This window comes from Anolis sagrei, chromosome 6 (genome assembly GCF_037176765.1).
Source record: "Anolis sagrei isolate rAnoSag1 chromosome 6, rAnoSag1.mat, whole genome shotgun sequence".
Lineage (NCBI taxonomy): Eukaryota > Metazoa > Chordata > Lepidosauria > Squamata > Dactyloidae > Anolis > Anolis sagrei.
The window spans coordinates 52,931,540-52,950,467 of record NC_090026.1 but is presented as its reverse complement, the minus strand read 5'-3'; the positions used below and the strand labels follow the sequence as shown (position 1 = coordinate 52,950,467).

General features: G+C 42.5%; 1 protein-coding gene across 1 annotated transcript; it reads left to right on the top strand.

The window, feature by feature from the left end:
* Nucleotides 1-1,720: 1,720 nt before the first annotated feature.
* Nucleotides 1,721-9,683, top strand: EPGN (epithelial mitogen). Its single transcript, XM_067470559.1, is given in 3 exon segments — nt 1,721-1,778; nt 9,262-9,379; nt 9,518-9,683. Coding segments are annotated over 3 exon segments (342 nt in total).
* The last annotated feature ends 9,245 nt before the right edge of the window (nt 9,684-18,928 follow it).

Sequence of the window (18,928 nt, the reverse complement as noted above, 5' to 3'; positions counted from 1 at the left end):
TCTGTTCTTGAGATGAAAGGCACATGCCTGTGTTTTGGATGGGTTGGGGATCAGCTGGTTTTCGCTGTAATAGGCAGTAAGAGCACCTAGAGCTTCGGAAAGCTTCTGTTCTACCATCTCAAAGCTCCCTGCTTGAGCAGTAATGGCACGATCATCAGCATAGATGAAACTCTCTGTCCCTTCTGGCAGTGGCTGGTCATTTGTGTAGATGTTGAACATGGATGGAGCAAGCACGCTTCCCTGAGGCAGGCAGTTTTTCTGTTTCCGCTATCTGCTTCTCTGGCCCTGGAACTCAACAAAAAAGCTCCTGATTTGTAGCAGGTTTCCTATGAGGCGGGTGAGGTGGTTTGTGATTAAGTTGAACAAATACTAATTTTCTTGTCTGCAATTCTAAAATATATGTAACACCCACAAATATGTGTGCGTGCACATACACACACGCAATCACACACCCCATCCCCCCTCTTTCAGCGAATGGCTAAAAATAGCTATCCCTAGTCTCAGGCTATGAACTCCGCTAATCTGCCAAGGTCTATTTTTTGTTCATTCCTTATGCATTCTCTAAATATGTGCATGCATGAGTGTCAGGTTTGTACCTTATCTCCACTTACAGATATCAGATTTCCACCTTAAAACAGTCACTGAAGACAAAATTATGCTTAGAGGTAACAGGAAAATCCCGGCATCTTCTGCATTGTCCTCAAGAAAAATACCTGACCACATTGCAAGGCTGAGATGGTTTTCTAAATTGATCTCTTTTTGCTTTGAGGCTTCAGGTGAGTTATCTAACATGCTAGTAAGAGCAGCAGGTGATCGTTTATGGTATATAAATATGTCAGAGACAAAGGAGTACAGCCAGCTGGAGCAGAAGCGTTGGAAAGAGAGAGGTGAGAGTCATACATTAGAACTGACGATTAGTATGGCTTTGGGAATGTTAATGTATATATTGCTGAAAGGTAAGTGTGCTCAGTTTTTGATCTTTTCAAAATGTGTATTCTGCTTAATCTTGGGCTGCAAACTTCATTAGTATAATCTGGGGATTAATCAGCACTCATCTTGTCAAATGGCACACTTATTTTTGAAGCTATTTTGCTTTTGGCATGGTACTGAAAAATACAGTTCAAAAGCATAGCTGCATTAATCTGGAATATCAATGTGCAAAGGACTCTTGTTGCACTTGGAGACTAACTGAAAGAACGAAGTTGATAGCATAAGCTTTCATTCTAGGCATCTAAAGAAGTAGACTTTTTCTATGCATCTAAGGAAGTAGACTAAGTATATCTATTAGGCATGGATAGAGCCGCGTCAGATTACTCGTTACTCGTTATAATTTCGTTAAACTGACCTTTTTGAAGTGATGTTGAAGCATTTTTAAAAACCGGAAGTCCCTTTGCCCTTCCGAAGCTTTTTCCGCCATTTTTGTTACGACTCAGGAAGTGAGTCAGAAATGGTTCAGCGTATTTTCATCCCTCTACTAGCCTGCTGGGAGGCAAGCAGATTGCATGCTGGGAGGCTCCTTGCCTCCCAGCCAATCAGGGAAGAAGTTTTGGGGAGGGGAGGGGTTTCGGCACTGGCAGCCCTTGCTCTATATAAAGGGGAGCACATGGCTCAGAGGCTCATTCGGAGCTGGGAAGAGAGAAGGGAAAGGGAGAGGAAAAGGGAGAGGGAAATGAGGTTGTGTTGAAGGGAGGTTGTGTTGATGGGAGGTTGGAAGAAGAACATGGTGGGCAAGCAAGAGCGCAAGCAGCAACCAAGAGGAGAAGAAGGGCTGGGAGAAGGTCTGTTGCCTGGCTGGCTGGGCAGCCTGCCTTGCCATTTGTGTGTTGTTGCTGTTGGGGTTTGGGCCAGGTGGGCACCACGAGGGTAGTGTGTGGGTGCATGGCATGGGTGGAAGGAGCAACACGGAGGAACCAAAGGTCCAATATTTTTAAAAGCCTCAGCATTGTAGCAGGTCTCTCTGGCCTCAGTGTTTTTTAATTTGTGTTGCACATTGCCTAAAAAGAACTAGTAGGCTTGGTTGATAAAAAAAAAAATGGTTCAAAACTAGTTTCGGATGTAAGGGACACTGGTGGTTCGGATCTAAAGTCAATTCCGATTTTCAATGAAAAAAAGTTCAAAATTTCCCAGACTTCCGAATCCTTCGTTAATGGTTTAACAGTATTATTTCCTGTTTCACTGGGTGGTCTTTACTTTTAAAGTAGTTGTTTTACTCCAGAAAGGGGGGGGGGAGCAAAGGGAGGAAATTCATCCACTCTGGTTTAAAACGGTTTAAAATGGCTTCTCTGGCATAACCCAGCTATCCCAGGCAGAAGGAGGGGGAAGAGAGAGAGAGAGAGAGGAGATTCCCCACTCCATTTTAAAATGTTTGCCACTGATCCCAGGCAGAGGGGGGGGGGGGGGGAGGGAGGGAGGGAGGGAGAGAGAGAGAGAGAGAGAGAGAGAGAGAGAGAGAGAGAGAGAGAGGAGATTCCCCACTCCATTTTAAAATGCTTGCCACTGATCCCAGGCAGAAGAGGGGAATAGAGAGAGAGAGAGAGAGAGAGAGAGAGGAGATTCTCCACTCCATTTTAAAATGCTTGCCCAGACTCCAGATGGTCATTCAGCCTCAATAAGAATAAGAATAAGAATAATAACAAACCCCCCTCTGCCTTCATGCAGGGAGTGCACAATCAAAGCACCCCTGACAGATGGCCATCAATTCTTAATAATAATAATAATAATAATAATAATAATAATAGTTTTAACCTCCTGGCCCAGGAAGTTTAGGCAGGCAGGAAGGCAGGCAGGTCTCTGTGAGTGCTGCACCCGCTGTGTCCTCCTTGCCCAGTGCAGGCAGAGTGAGGAACGAGGCCAAAGGCGACCTATGGGAGCAGTGAGCCCCAGCTGGGCACAGAAAGGACAGAAGAAGCATAAGGAAAGAGGCGGGAAGCAGCAGAGGGCACACTCGCCAACCGCTTCACTCAGCCAGAGGCTTCCCAATGCTGGGAGAGAGGTGCCCGCAGGGGAAAGAGGGTTGAGAGCACACACCCAGGGGCCAGTGACCGGCAGGAGGAGAGAGAGTGGAAATTCATCCGCTTGAGCTGAGGCCAGGGACCAGAAGTGGGTAAACACCGACTCACTTACTGATTCGTAAGAGAAATGGCAGAAAAAGCTTCGGAAGGGCAAAGGGACTTCCGGTTTGCTTAAAAACGTCGAAATCGCTTCAAAAAGCAAATCTTTCTGAAGACTCTGAGGATTCCGACAGAACCTAACCATGTCTAAGAACTAGATTTCCCATCAATTCAAGCCACTCTTTGAACACAAACTCTCCTTCCTAAAGTTGTGAAATCAGCTTCCAAGGCAAAAAGGGCAGGGCTGTTTGTTATTTTCTTTGATTGCTGTGCATTTCCTAAAAAGACACTACAAACCCCGTACTTTCAGGCCTTTCCTTACCTAACTTGTGAAATCAGCTTACAAGGCCCCAAAAGTTCTCAGGGCTGGCTGTTTGTTATTTTCTTTGTTTGCTGTGTATCGCCTAAAAAGACACTACAAATCCCTTACTTTCAAGCCTATACCTCCCTTTCCTTTTGGAGGAAAGTTCTGAGAGTGCCTTGGACTGCGAGAAGGTCCAACCAGTCCATCCTCCAGGAAATAAAGCCCGACTGCTCACTGGAGGGAAGGATACTAGAGACAAAGTTGAAGTACTTTGGCCACATTATGAGGAGACAGCAAAGCCTAGAGAAGACAATTATGCTGGGAAAGTGGAAGGCAAAAGGAAGAGGGGCCGACCAAGGGCAAGGTGGATGGATGGCATCCTTGAAGTGACTGGACTGACCTTGAAGGAGCTGGGGGTGGTGACGGCCGACAGGGAGCTCTGGCTTGGGCTGGTCCATGAAGTCACGAAGAGTCGGAGACGACTGAACGAACGAACAACACCTCCCTAGCTTGTGAAATCAGCTTACAAGGCCTCAAAAGCTCTCAGGGCTGTTTGGTATTTACTTTCATTGCTATGCGTTGCCTAAAAAGACACTACAAATCCCATACATTCAAGCCTATACTTCCCTAACTCTGTGCTCTGTTTGATTATTTGCTTGCTGTGTGTTGCCACAAAAGACACGATAAATCCCATACATTGCGCAATTGCGTCTGCCATTAAAGAAGCAATTTGGAAATTTCAGAAATTTCGGAAAGGTCCAAAAAATTTTGGGAAAAATTCGGAATTCAATTTCGAATCAAACCACCAGTTTTGAACCATTTTTTTTATCAACCAAGCCTAATATCTATCTAAGAAAGTACACTTAAGTCTAGAAAAGCTTATGTGACCAACTTTGTTCTCTCAGTCTTTAAATGCTTACATCTCTTTGCTTTTTGAAAAATATAACATTAAACCATTAGATAGTTGTTGCTTATTAAATTCCAAGTTTCTGCACATTTTCTTAAAATTCAAGAACCACAAATCAATTTACATTTATAGAAAAAAATCCTGTCCCATTGACTGCAATGCATCTCAATGGGACCAGAATTGCAAATTGTATAGCACAATCCTACACATTTGTACACAGTGTAATGTCCTACTGACATCTGTGAAACTAGCACTATGCCTTAGGGTTCTATGTAATTCTGTATGGTTCGACATCTTGTTCAGCAAGCTATATATTCAACAGCTGGGAGAGACTGTACAGAGATCAAAGACACCAGAGAGATGGAAATCTCTCAAAAGTCAGTAATGAGCTACCTAAGAGCTAACAACCTGAAACTCAGTTCAGATAAAGTGTAGATGAGTGATTTTATCAGATTGTAAGGCAATGTTTAGCTGTTTTTAGATGTGGTTTCAGTTCCCCTTAAAGATCAGATGCAAAATTGGATGATAGTGACTGTAACCAGTTTTGGTTACAGTTGTGAAAGAGCACCGCAGTAAAGTAATACCTACTTACGTATTTCTACAGATGTAGCAGAGTCATTCTCCAGCACAACAGTATCGATTAAGACAGAAACATATGCATTCCTGCCATGGACATACCCTGGTTCAGGTGAGCAGTTCGTTGAAGGTCTCAGCTATAATGGGAGGAATGTTATCATGCTCATGTGAGATTTTTGCCATATGCACCGAGTTGGGACATTATCACATGAGCAGAAGCGGCCCTAGGTAATTTTCAACGGTAAGCAAACAGTATTTTGCCCCCCCCCCCCCCCCCAAACCAATCACTGATATATATTTTCCGTTCGTCGTGGGAGTTCTGTGTGCCATATTTGGTTCAATTCCATCATTGGTGGAGTTCAGAATGCTCTTTGATTGTGGGTGAACTATACATCCCAGTAACTACAACTCACATATGTCAAGGTCTATTTTCCCCCAAGAGCGCATCAAGAGCACCCCTGGGCAAAATCAACTATACTGCAAATGCTTACTTTGCGTAATGGGTGCAGCCGCCCCTGCACATAAGGGTTGGAGTGTGTGCTTGTAGCTGTTTAACAGTGAGTGATCATGTTATCTGTGATATTGTTTGCTTTGTAGTAATTTTGTTATGTATCGAATAATAATCTATATAAATAAAAATGTAAATGTTCATTTATTCAAAAACTTAAATCTCCCCAAATACTTCACTTACTGCTTTGAAATTTTGACAAAATGTAGCATATGAATAGGTACATGTTTTTATGTTTTCACATACTTACTATGATTTGTCACACTTGTGACAGATAAAAATATGCCTTTTTTCAAAAGCAGTGCCATCTGCTGAACGTAAAAAAACACACACACTATACTACATATTTTGCAATTCTATTTCAGTCTTTCCAAATGCATTGCCACATTTAATTTTCATAGATTTTGATTTAGTGTTCCCTCGCTACTTCGCGGTTCGCTTTTCGCAGACTCGCTGTTTTGTGTGTTTTTGCCTCCCAGTTTATGAATGATTGCCATTGCCCAGAGTAGCATTCTAATCCTGTGTGATGAAGCATTGATTTTTAACTTTAAGTTAAGCGTAGTTATGTATATGTGTCTCTACAGTTAAATATGATTGTGTGTGTGTGTGTGTGTATCCTTAGATGGTTGAATATTATTATATGTATATGTTCAGGAAGTAAAAGACAGTTATGGATGTACATAAAGGGTTAACCATTTAGAAATGGCAGAACTAGGGAGATGGGACCAAGCTCAGCACTCTGAGTTAGGTTGCCATGGAGAAAGGGGTGGAGCCAACTGCACTTACCAGAAGCAAACATTTTGAGGCTTCAGTCCTTTGGTCATCGAGCCAAAGGGAAGGTGGTTCAAACATGTGGTGAACCAAACTAAGGGAAAGCTTTTAGCCTGAGTGATTTAAATAAGCCTTTTTAGGTTTGTGGTTTAGCTGTGTGTTAATAGGAGAAGAAATACTACTGGGAATCTTTACTTCAGCAGGAAGCTGAAGGGAGACAAGGGCATTAGCTGACCTTAGTTAATCTGCCAAATAATGAAACATATTTAGAAGTGTAACAACTAAAAAACTAGTTGGTGAAGTAAAAGACATCCTAAAGCTATATTAAGATTTGTTGAAACTGTAACTTGTAAAGCTTTATACCTCAGGAGAAGAGAACTCTGAAACCATTAAGACCCTTCCATACTCCAAATAAACTTGTTCTTGCTTTAGTAACTGAAGTCTTAGTGTACTATTTCAAAGAAAAAAAAACCTCACTACACACCAAAAGAAACACTACAGAGTGGTAGCAGTGAATCTATTTGAAAATAGGGGAATCTATTAATAAACTAAATAGGAAACCTTTATTAATTGATGTCAGCATAGCCTAGTATAGTAGTTCTCAACCTGGCGTCCCCAGATGTTTTTGGTCTTCAACTCCCAGAAATCTTAACAGCTGATAAACTGACTGGGATTTCTGGGAGTTGTAAGCCAAAAACATCTGGGGACCCCAGGTTGGTAACCACTGGCCTAGTACCTCACAGATGGTGGCAGCATACTATATTAAATAGAATATCAGACAACAAAGAGGAAGCCTTTACAATCCCACCTTCTGGCAATGATGGAGTGTGGAAGTGCAATTTAAGAGATTGCAATTCCCAGTTCGATTGGCATTTGTAATCTCCATTCACAAAGCTCAGGGCCAATCTTTAGAATTCTATGGTTCAGATCTAGATTGCTTCTCTCATGGACAGCTGAACGTTGCATATTCTAGAGTCAGCAAACCAGACAGTCTCTATATCTGCACAGACAATGGAACAACAACAAAAAAAATCATTATATTGCAAACTAATAATAATAATAATAATAGCAATGGCTCCACACTTGCAAGATATGCCACTTCATTCAACAATGGAATAGTGAAAGCGAGGTGGAACAATAATGGTCAAACCTGGAGGTGAGGTTTCCATGGATAAACAAATTGTGTGGCACTATCTTCAAAGCATGAAAAAATCTGGAAAAAAATCTGGGATTCTAAGATGCACTCTATTTTTAGACATCTTTATATGGGGGAGAAGGTGTGTCACAGAATTGAAAAAATACGGTAATAAGAAAAACACTAAGAAATCCAAGCTGCATTCTCGTCACATAAAAGAACACAATCTACAGTATCAATCAATCAATCAATCAATCAATGATTTATTACAATCTATGACCAACACAATATGGAAAACACAAGAATGGCCATCAGACTGGAAAAAATCAACTTATATCCCCATACCAAAAAAGGGAAATGCGAAAGACTGCTCCAACTTCCGTACAGTGGCCCTTATTTCTCATGCCACTAAGGTAATGCTCAAGATCCTGCAAGGAAGACTCCAGCAATACATGGAGCGAGAGTTGCCAGATGTTCAAGCTGGGTTTAGAAAAGGCAGAGGAACGAGAGACCAGATTGCCAATATCCGCTGGATAATGGAGAAAGGCAGGGAGTTTCAGAAAAACATCTATTTCTGCTTCATTGACTATTCTAAAGCCTTTGACTGTGTGGATCATAATAAATTGTGGCAAGTTCTTGGTGGGATGGGCATACCAAGCCTCCTTGTCTCTCTCCTGAGGAATCTGTACAAGGACCAAGTAGCAACAGTAAGAACTGACCATGGAACAACAGACTGGTTCAAGATTGGGAAAGGCGTACGGCAAGGCTGCATACTCTCACCCAACCTTTTTAACTTGTATGCAGAACACATCATGCGATGTGCGGGGCTTGATGAATGCAAAGCTGGGGTGAAAATTGCTGGAAGAAACATTAACAACCTCAGATATGCAGATGACACCACTCTGATGGCCGAAAGCGAGGAGGAGCTGAGGAGCCTTCTAATCAAAGTGAAAGAAGAAAGCGCAAAAGCTGGGTTGCAACTAAACATAAAAAAAACCAAGATTATGGCAACAAGAATGATTGACAACTGGAAAATAGAGGGAGAAATCGTGGAGGCCGTGACAGACTTTGTATTTCTAGGTGCAAAGATTACTGCAGATGCAGACTGTGGCCAGGAAATCAGAAGACGCTTACTTCTTGGGAGGAGAGCAATGTCCAGTCTCGATAAAATAGTAAAGAGTAGAGACATCACACTGGCAACAAAGATCCGCCTAGTCAAAGCCATGGTATTCCCTGTCGTAACCTACGGATGTGAGAGCTGGACCTTAGGGAAGGCTGAGCGAAGGAAGATAGATGCTTTTGAGCTGTGGTGCTGGAGGAAAGTTCTGAGAGTGCCTTGGACTGCGAGAAGATCCAACCAGTCCATCCTCCAGGAAATAAAGCCCAACTGCTCATTGGAGGGAAGGATACTAGAGACAAAGTTGAAGTACTTTGGCCACATCATGAGGAGACAGCAAAGCCTAGAGAAGACAATGATGCTGGGGAAAGTGGAAGGCAAAAGGAAGAGGGGCCGACCAAGGGCAAGATGGATGGATGGCATCCTTGAAGCGACTGGACTGACCTTGAAGGAGCTGGGGGTGGTGACGGCTGACAGGGAGCTCTGGCGTGGGCTGGTCCATGAGGTCACGAAGAGTCGGAGACGACTGAACGAATGAACAATGACCAACACAATAAAATAAAAATAAAATAGAGATAAAAATCCTAAAATCAAAATCTACCGTATCAGATAAATACTTTAAATTTTAAAAATCATGATAATAAAAGGACTGAAAATAATGAGGTATCCTATGAAAAACACTAATTTAAAACAATTTGGCCACAATTCTAGGCATACCTCTTTGGAAATATGAACCATTATTTCAGTGGCACTTCCTCCATGCTTAAATATGTATAGGATGGCAACCTGATAGTCCATGTGATTTATTCTCATCGATTATTTCTTTCCAATAGGAAATGCAGAAATTTCTATGAATTTAAAGAGTGTGCAGACCTGTCTCGAAGAGCACAACCATTATTGTATTAATGGCAACTGCATATTTCACACAGAACTAAAGATGCCCATCTGCAGGTAAACCAGTCGTTCCCTGGCAAATCAGCTTTAATGATATAAACTCTGGATCAGAACACATCCTGACTGTAAAATTTACAATTTTTTTGTTACATTTATCTTCCACATCATCTCACTTTAGGATTTTCCCCCCTATAGGTGTATTACTGGTTACAGCGGTGAAAGATGTGAAAACGTGATGTTAAGGTCTTATTCAGAATATAGCTATGAAGGCTACATTGCTGTCGGGATTGGTGCTGCAATGTTGTTCATTGGAATTTTTGCTGTAATCTACTGTTTCATAAGGAAAAGGTAGGAAAGATAAGGCCCTGTCCTGGTCTTGCTCAGTGTACTTATCACAGGTACATTGTCTGGTCAGCTATATTGAAAAACCATGCAACCCCCATTCCTGTGGGGGATACATTACTGGACTTCATGTGGATATGTGAAACCCTTTTTATTTTCAATGGGATGAATAATGGAGGCTCCAAAAAAAGGTGTAGCTTGTACTGGAGGCCTTAAATGAATAAATGAAACTGTGGATTAATGAAAGCATATATTTGAGTTCTGCAGAAACGGGGGTCATACAGTAGTAAACAAATACATTGATGATAGTGGTGGATACTATTCCATTGCAATGTATGAGGGTTGAATGAAAAGTAATGCCTCCACCTTTGTGCTGGTACGGCTGTACCAGGAGCTCCAACTTTATTTGCTTTGTATTAAATGCTTGCTTGGGTTTCAGGGACTCTGCAGAAAGGTATCTTCCTTTGGTTGCAGTCATAGGGCAAGTCTCCTGTCCATCATCGTTAAGTTTGGGTCCTGCCCCTTGCTCAGGGCAATTGGGAAGGGAAGGGAGCCATTTTTAGTTAGTCCTAGCAAGGAAAGCTAATGTACAGGACGTGTGCAAGCTTCCTCTTTACAAAAGCTTCAACACTTAAGACTTTCCGGGGGGAAACAGTCTTAAGAGCATCCAAGACCTTCCGGGGGAGAACAGTCTTAAGAGTCTCCAAAGATTTCCAAGGAAACAGCCCTAAAGACCAAAGAACTCCAGCTGGAGGACATCTAAGCCTTTACTGATAGGTCCACTCGGTGTTCAAGAAGCAGTTCAACCCAGTAGCGGAGCCCACATCAGTAAGGGTTAGATTACAGTCAGCCTGGGAGAAGTTAAAAAGGGGACTTTCCTTTAAAGTAAAGTAGAAGTTATTGAAGACAGTTGCCTATCCTTCGTGGGCAAGTTTAGGAAGTTGCATAAAAGCCTGGAATCATTTGTTCAACTTTCTGAAGACAAGAGAAGTTTCTGTTTGATTGTTCATTAATAAAAGACTTTGTTATACTTCACAAGCCATCTAAAGATCATTTGTGGTGGAAAACCTCTTGAGAACTTCTCTTTTGGGGCCCCTGGCTTCCCGCTGGGCAAAGGTTGCACGTCCTGTTCTAAAGGAAATTCTTTACAGGCCCAGCGAGTGACAGAACCCTTCGTAATTCCTCAACAGATGGCAGTACTGGTATGCAGCAGATGCTGGTTCAGTAGACTCTCCTCTACATTTCCATTTTGGCAGGAAGCCTTAGCATTGAACAGTTGTGTTGTTAAAGTGCGAAGTACATAACCCTGCGCAGATGGTCAGTCAATGCAACTTAAGCAACGTGCAGTGAATTCTTGACAGCAGAAGTTGTCACCCCAAAGGAGATTCATCAGAGAATGCAAGTTGTTTATGGTGATTGTGTTGATGTGAATACTGTGCTTCATTGGGCAAGTAAGTTTAAAGATGTTGAGGTGGGAACATCTGACTTGCGTGACAAACAAAGAGTTGGACGTCCTGTGACAGCAACCACCGAGTTTCACAAGCAAAAGGTTGGCAGATTTATTCAGGACAATCGTCGTATCACTCGGAGAGAAATTTCAAGCATAATCGGCATTTCACAAGAATGTCACATTATTTCTTTGCTTGCCTATCAGAAGGAGATTCATCAGAGAATGCAAGTTGTTTATGGTGATTGTGTTGATGTGAGTACTGTGTGTCATTGGGCAAGTAAGTTTAAAGATGTTGAGGTGGGAACATCTGACTTGCGTGACAAACAAAGAGTTGGACGTTCTGTGACAGCAACCACCGAGTTTCACAAGCAAAAGTTTGACAGAATGATTCAGGACAATCATCATATCACTCAGAAATTTCAAGCATAATCAGCATTTCACAAGAATGTCACATTATTGCTTTGCTTGGCTATCAGAAGATCTGTGCATGATGGGTACCCAGGATGCTTAGGTCTGAAATGAAAGCGAACAGACTTGAAACTTCAGAGACTGGATTTCACCACTATACGACATCCTCCATAAAGTCCAGATTTAGCACCATCTGACTTCCATCTGTTCTCGATAATGAAAGAAGATCTGCAGGGACATCATTATGCTTCTGATGAAGACGTTAAGAGAACTGTGAGACAATGGTTGCGGAAACAGAGTATCAACTTCTTCCATGATGGTTTCAGAAAACTTGTTCATTGTTGGCAGAAATGTATCCAATTGTCTGGTAATTTATTTGTTGTGTCAGGACAGCCAGTCAAATTATATTACATTTCTAACAGAACAAAGCAAACAAACAGACAAAATACAAAATTTGTGAGTTTGGTAGTTGATTAAATGTCCTTTGACCAGTATCTGGCCACTTGGAGTGCCTCTGGTGTTGCCGCAAGAAGGTCCTCCATTGTGCATGTGGCAGGACTCAGGGTGCATTGCAGCAGGCGGTCAGTGGTTTGCTCCTCTCCACACTCACATGTGGATTCCACTTTGTAGCCCCATTTCTGAAGGTTGGCTCTTAGGCCTGGGTAACAACGGAAAAATTTGTTTCTAAAATCGATTTGTATTTGGGGGGGGGGTTTTGTTTCAATATTTAAAATAATTACAAAATTTTCCTTTTAAAAAGTTCGATATTTACGAAATTTTGTAAATGGTAAAAAATTAACGAATCGATTTCCGAAACAATAACGAATCGATTCGTTAATGGCGGACGCGACCGCGAAATATGCTAAAAAACCTCCAAAACCTTCTGAAGCTTCCCTCTCCCTCTGTTGTTGACTGTTCGTGTGATATTATAATTTTTTTTCACTAATTTAACCATAAAACTGGCCCAGACATGCGGAAATAATAACGAAACGACCTCAAAACAATAATGAAACGAATACAATATCGAAATACGAAGCATTTACAAAACGTTTTTGAAAATTCGTTTTTTTTAAATAATTGCTCCAGAATGGTTCGTTATCGTTTTGTAATTGAAAAAATTAACGAATTATTAACAAATTACGAATTAACGAAACGAAACCGCCCAGCCCTATTGGCTCTGCATCTCGTGGTGCCAGAGTGCAGTCTGTTCAGCGCCTTCCAAGTCGCCCAGGGGGGAGTCTTTCATTTGGTATCAGCCATTGGTTGAGGTTCTGGGTTTGAGCTTGCCACTTTTGGACTCTCGCTTGCTGAGGTGTTCCAGCGAGTGTCTCTGTAGATCTAAGAAAACAGGGGATGAGCTGGAGATGTTTCTGCCTTGGTCCTTTCACTATTGGCTGCTACTTTCCGGCGGATGTCAGGTGGTGCAATACCGGCTAGGCAGTGTAATTTCTCCAGTGGTGTAGGGCGCAGACACCCCGTGATAATGCGGCATGTCTCATTAAGAGCCACATCCACTTTTCATTCAACCCTCATAACATAGACATTGGGTTCTACCTCTACTCTTTCTATCCACAAGAATACGAAAAAAACCACATCTTGTTAGGCTGAAGGGAAAGCAAATACAAGATGCAAAATCAGTACCAATATTGACTGTATTGGTTGAATATTCTTCTCTTTCTCTGTGTGATATCAATAAATATAGGTTACATGTTAGTGTGGGACAACAATAGGCTATTTGGATTTTTTTAATGCCAATAACTACAGTAATGATCACCACATCCTCCTGACAGTTTTCTCATGTCTAGAGCAGGCCTCAGCCAAAGGGATGCTACTGGTACGCCTATACATTCATTGAAAATCATAATTCCATTTCTGCTAGTTTTCTCTTATTTTCAAAGAGGATGGAATGAGTATTTAATGTTATGTATTCAAATGCCTAAGAGGGCTAAATCTCCATGCTATTTACACTGTACTCTTTTCTGTAGGTACAAAGAGTCTTTCTACAAAGCCTATCATGAGGAGACAGCACTCTGAAGATCTTCTGAGTAGGTCATTAATTTCTTGATGAACTCATCAATGAGCCTTGGCTATTAGAACCAGCAACGTGCATAATTATGTGAATTGTTCACACAATTATCTGTTTTTAGCCATTGCCAAGAAGAACACCGGAAAAGATGTTGCACTATGGGCCATATGCGATTATGTGCAGAGTGAAAATACTAGTCCATCTAGTCTTTTGTGATTCCAACGTGACGCCCTTCAGATGTTTCAGGCTACTACTTCTTACTGATCATGCTGATGTGAGATGAGGTGAAAAAGATCTTCAGCACAAATCTACAGAAGTTTGGGAGACAAATCTAGAAGGGATCATGGGGCACATACTGCTCTGAGTGACCAACTAACCATGCACACCCATCCATGGGGAACTCCCCCAAATTCAGGAGACTATTTACGTTATGGACTTAAAATGAAGTGTAATTTTTACACAGCTGAAGGGAGGAAATAGTGTGACACAAACTACACTTCATGTCATGGGATGCTGGTATGTGGCGTATAGTTTTCCAATCACAATGTCCCTGAAACACTGCACACTGGACAAACATGCCACAGTACTATGTTATATTCCACCCTTCTCACTCTGAAGGGGACTCATGGCGGATCACAAAACACATATACAGCAAACATTCAATGGCATTAAACAGAAAGGACAGACAACAGGTAGAGGTGTATATATGGCCTTTCCCCAACATTGGTGTCCTGGAGCTTGTGCTCAATTCTGACCATGAGGGGTGCTGTCACTCCATCCTCTATGTCAGTGCTTCCCAACCTTCTGAATGCCGTGACCCCTTAATACAGTTCCTCGTATTTTGGTGACCCCCCAACCATAAAATTATTTTCATTGCTACTTCATAACTATAATATTGTTACTGTTATGAATCGTAATGTGGGGTTGAGGGTGGGATTGATTTTGTCATTTGGGAGTTGTAGTTGCTGGGATTTATAGTTAACCTATAATCAAAGAGCATCCTGAACTCCACCAACAATGGAATTGAACCAAACTCGGCACACAGAACTCCCAGGACCAACAGAAATTAGTGGAAGGATTTGGTGTGCACTGACCTTGAATTTTGGAGTTGTAGTTCACCTACATACAGAGACCACTACGGACTCAAACCATGATGGACCTGGACCAAACTTGACACCGATACTCAATATGCCCAAATCTGAACTCTGGTGGAGTTTGGGGAAAATAGACCTTGACATTTGGAAGTTATGCTTGCTGGGATTTCTAGTTCACCTACAATCAAAGAATCCTCTATACCCCACCAATTATAGAATTGAGTGAAACTTCCTACACAGATCACCCATGACCAACAGAAAATATTGTGCTTTCTGATGGTCTTTGGCGACCCCTATGAAACCCCCTCGCGACCCCCCCAGGGGTCCCGACCCCCAGGTTGAGAAACACTGCTCTGTGTCGAAGAGCCCTTGATCACAGACCTCCTCCTTTCTTTAATCGCCGGTATTTTCTGGTATTTTTTAAATGGTGCCATAAAATACCTCCCCGTAGATAAATACCTAATTTAACTACTCACAGCTGTTTTTGAATTGCTTAGGTTGACAGTGAGCTGGGCTGGAGGTTGGGCGCTCACCCCAATCCATGCTTTGAACTTCCAACCTTTTGATTGGTAAGATTTATTGCAGCTGGTGATTAACCAGCTGTGATAAAACAAAGATGGCAGAGTCTATTCATAACAGACTTGGCCACGGTAGTACACGCTCGGGTTACATCCTGTATAGACTACTGCAACGCGCTCCATGTGGGGTTGCCTTTGAAGACAGTCTGGAAGCTTCAAATAGTCCAGCGAACGGCAGCCAGATTGCTAACAGGAGCGGCTCTCAGGGAGCATACAACTCCCCTGTTGCGTCAACTCCACTGGTTGCCGGTTTGCCACCGGGCCCAATTCAAAGTGCTGGTCTTGGCCTATAAAGCCCTAAACGGTTCGGGCCCAACTTACCTGTCCGAACGTATCTCCCCTTATGAACCATCAAGGACCTTGAGATCGTCCGGGGAGGAACTGTTCTCGGTCCCGCCTTCGTCTCAGGTACGTTTGGCGGGGACGAGAGACAGGGCCTTCTCAGCAGTGGTCCCCCCGGCTATGGAACGCTCTCCCTAGAGAGATTAGATCTGCTCCGTCCCTTCTCATGTTTCGGAAGCAAGTCAAAACATGGCTGTTTGAGCAAGCGTTCTCAAACACAGAGTAACAGATATGGATACATGAGATAGGAATGGACGATTGACGATGGAACTGGACAATGCTTGACAATAAGGAGACGCTAATGATGTTGTTTTTATTGTTATTGTGGTTTATGTAATTTAAATTCTTTAAAATGTTCTATGATACTGTGTATACTGTTTTGTTGGAAACCGCCTTGAGTCGCCGATAGGCTGAGAAAGGCGGTATACAAATACAGTAAATAAATAAATAAATAAATAAAGCCAATCAGCATTTCAGCAGAGTACAATTGTGACTTCTGACCTTTTTCCTACACACTGTTTAATAAACTCACAGGATTCAGCTGTCATTGAAAACAACAGGAGGCTTTAATCTTCAGTAGTTCCACTATTTACATCAGTATAATTCAGGATACATCGATCCACAATCAGGCTTGTACTTACACAATGAGATTCACTCAACAGTGACATACAGGAAGATAGTCACAGGTATAGATCACACAAAGAGAGAAGACAAAGCAAATTCACACAGAGAGAAAGCGTGAGCACTTCACTCTCCTTTTATAGCACATGATGACTTGTCATCACTAAGGGACAAACGAATGATGCAATCTCTAGTGATACATCTCACATTATTATGACTCACTATTTCCGTGATTCCTCCGGGATAGCCTGTCACATGTCCATCAGAACTGTATTTTACACATGGATTATGTAAATGCTCAGGCATTTCTATCCAACACTTCAGACTCCAAATAACTGTTCCTAACTACAGTACTAATGTTTAAATATGTGAGAGGAAGCCACAGGGAGGAGGGAGCAAGCTTGTTTTCTGCTTCCTTGGAGACTAGGACGCGGAACAATGGCTTCAAACTACAAGAGAGGAGATTCCATCTGAACACGAGGAAGAACTTCCTGACTGTGAGAGCCGTTCAGCAGTGGAACTCTCTGCCCCGGAGTGTGGTGGAGGCTCCTTCTTTGGAAGCTTTTAAACAGAGGCTGGATGGCCATCTGTCGGGGGTGATTTGAATGCAATATTCCTGCTTCTTGGCAGGGGGTTGGACTGGATGGCCCATGAGGTCTCATCCAACTCTTTGATTCTATGATTCTATGATTCTACTACATCATTGCAAACCAAAAAGATATGGATTGTGGGTCTTTTGTACACTCCCAAGGTGACCAAGACTGCAATGCTCACACAGGGAAGCACTGCTAAGAGGAAGAACTCAAGTTCTTCCTCAGTGAAGCCCCAGGTTTATGGAACACCTCCTCCCCATTTCTGAAGTTAAGGCCATGCTATTACTGAGTAGTTAGTTGATCATCAGCTTCTCATGTGCCTCAGGAAGCTTTTCCCTCCTCCCCAATCCCTCCCGCGCCCTGTTCATTTGCGAGGTTACCTGTATTGGGCAACTATATTAGACCTACAATGCCATACTTATAGTACCTTACCCCTTGTCTTTGCTGTAATTAAATGATTGTAAACAGAAATGGTATTTCTGTTTATGATCATTTAATTACAGCAAAGACGAGGATGAGAGACAACGCCTTCTCTGTGGTGGCCCCTCGGCTATGGAACACCCTCCCTAGGGATATTAGATCGGCCCCTTCCCTTTTAATATTTCGAAAGCAGGTCAAGACGTGGCTCTTTGAGCTACCGCAGTGGTTCTCAACCTGTGGGTCCCCAGATGTTTTGGCCTTCAACTCCCAGAAATCCTAACATCTGGTAAACTAGCTGGGATTTCTGGGAGTTGTAGGCCAAAACACCTGGGGACCCACAGGTTGAGAATGACTGAGCTAGCATTTGCAGACATAATATAACAGATATGGAGAAAAACGGAACGACTCGACGATGTTATTGGATAACACTTTAACTAGGAGACTCAAATTGATATATGTTTTTATTGATACTGGTTGTTTTACTTGGTTTTATATTTAAACTGATTGTTTTACATTGTATTTTATGTCTTTGATACTGACTGTAAACTGCCCCGAGTCGCCTGTGGGCCGAGAGGGGCGGTATATAAATGTCGTAAATAAATAAATAAATAAATAAATAAATAAATGGAATCCTGGTGAAATGTGATAAATTCACTTTGAGGCAAGAAAGGGTTCTTTTAGTGAAAATCTCATCCCAAAAACGATTGAGGTGAATTATCATAAACATGGGCAAGTCTGCCAAGTCCATGGTCTTCTAGAATCATAGAATCAAAGAATTGGAAGAGACCTCCTGGGCCATCCAGTCCAACCCCCTGCCAAGAAGCAGGAATATTGCATTCAAATCACCCCTGACAGATGGCCATCCAGCCTCTGTTTAAAAGCTTCCAAAGAAGGAGCCTCCACCACACTCCGGGGTAGAGAGTTCCACTGCTGAACGGCTCTCACAGTCAGGAAGTTCTTCCTCATGTTCAGATGGAATCTCCTTTCTTGGAGTTTGAAGCCATTTTTCGGCGTCCTAGTCTCCAGGGAAGCAGAAAACAAGCTTGCTCCCTCCTCCCTGTGGCTTCCTCTCACATATTTATACATGGCTATCATATCCCCTCTCAGCCTTCTCTTCTTCAGGCTAAACATGCCCAGCTCCTTAAGCCGCTCCTCATAGGGCTTGTTCTCCAGACCTTTTATCATTTTAGTCGCTCTCCTCTGGACACACTCCAGCCTGTCAACATCTCTCTTGAATTGCGGTGCCCAGAATTGGACACAATATTCCAGGTGTGGTCTCACCAAAGCAGAATAGATGGGTAGCATTACTTCCCTAGATCTAGACACTCCTGTTGATGCAGGCCAAAATCCCATTGGCTTTTTTTGCCGCCACATCACATTGTTGGCTCATGTTTAACTTGTTGTCCACGAGGACTCCAAGATCTTTTTCACACGTACTGCTATCGAGCCAGGCATTGTCCCCCATTCTGTATCTTTGCATTTTGTTTTTCCTGCCAAAGTGGAGTATCTTGCATTTGTCACTGTTGAACTTCATTTTGTTAGTTTTGGCCCATCTCTCTAATCTGTCAAGATCGTTTTGAATCCTGCTCCTGTCCTCTGGAGTATTGGCTATCCCTCCCAGTTTGGTGTCGTCTGCAAACTTGATGCTCATGCCTTCTAGCCCTTCATCTAAGTCATTAATAAAGATGTTGAACAGGACCGGGCCCAGGACAGAACCCTGCGGCACTCCGCT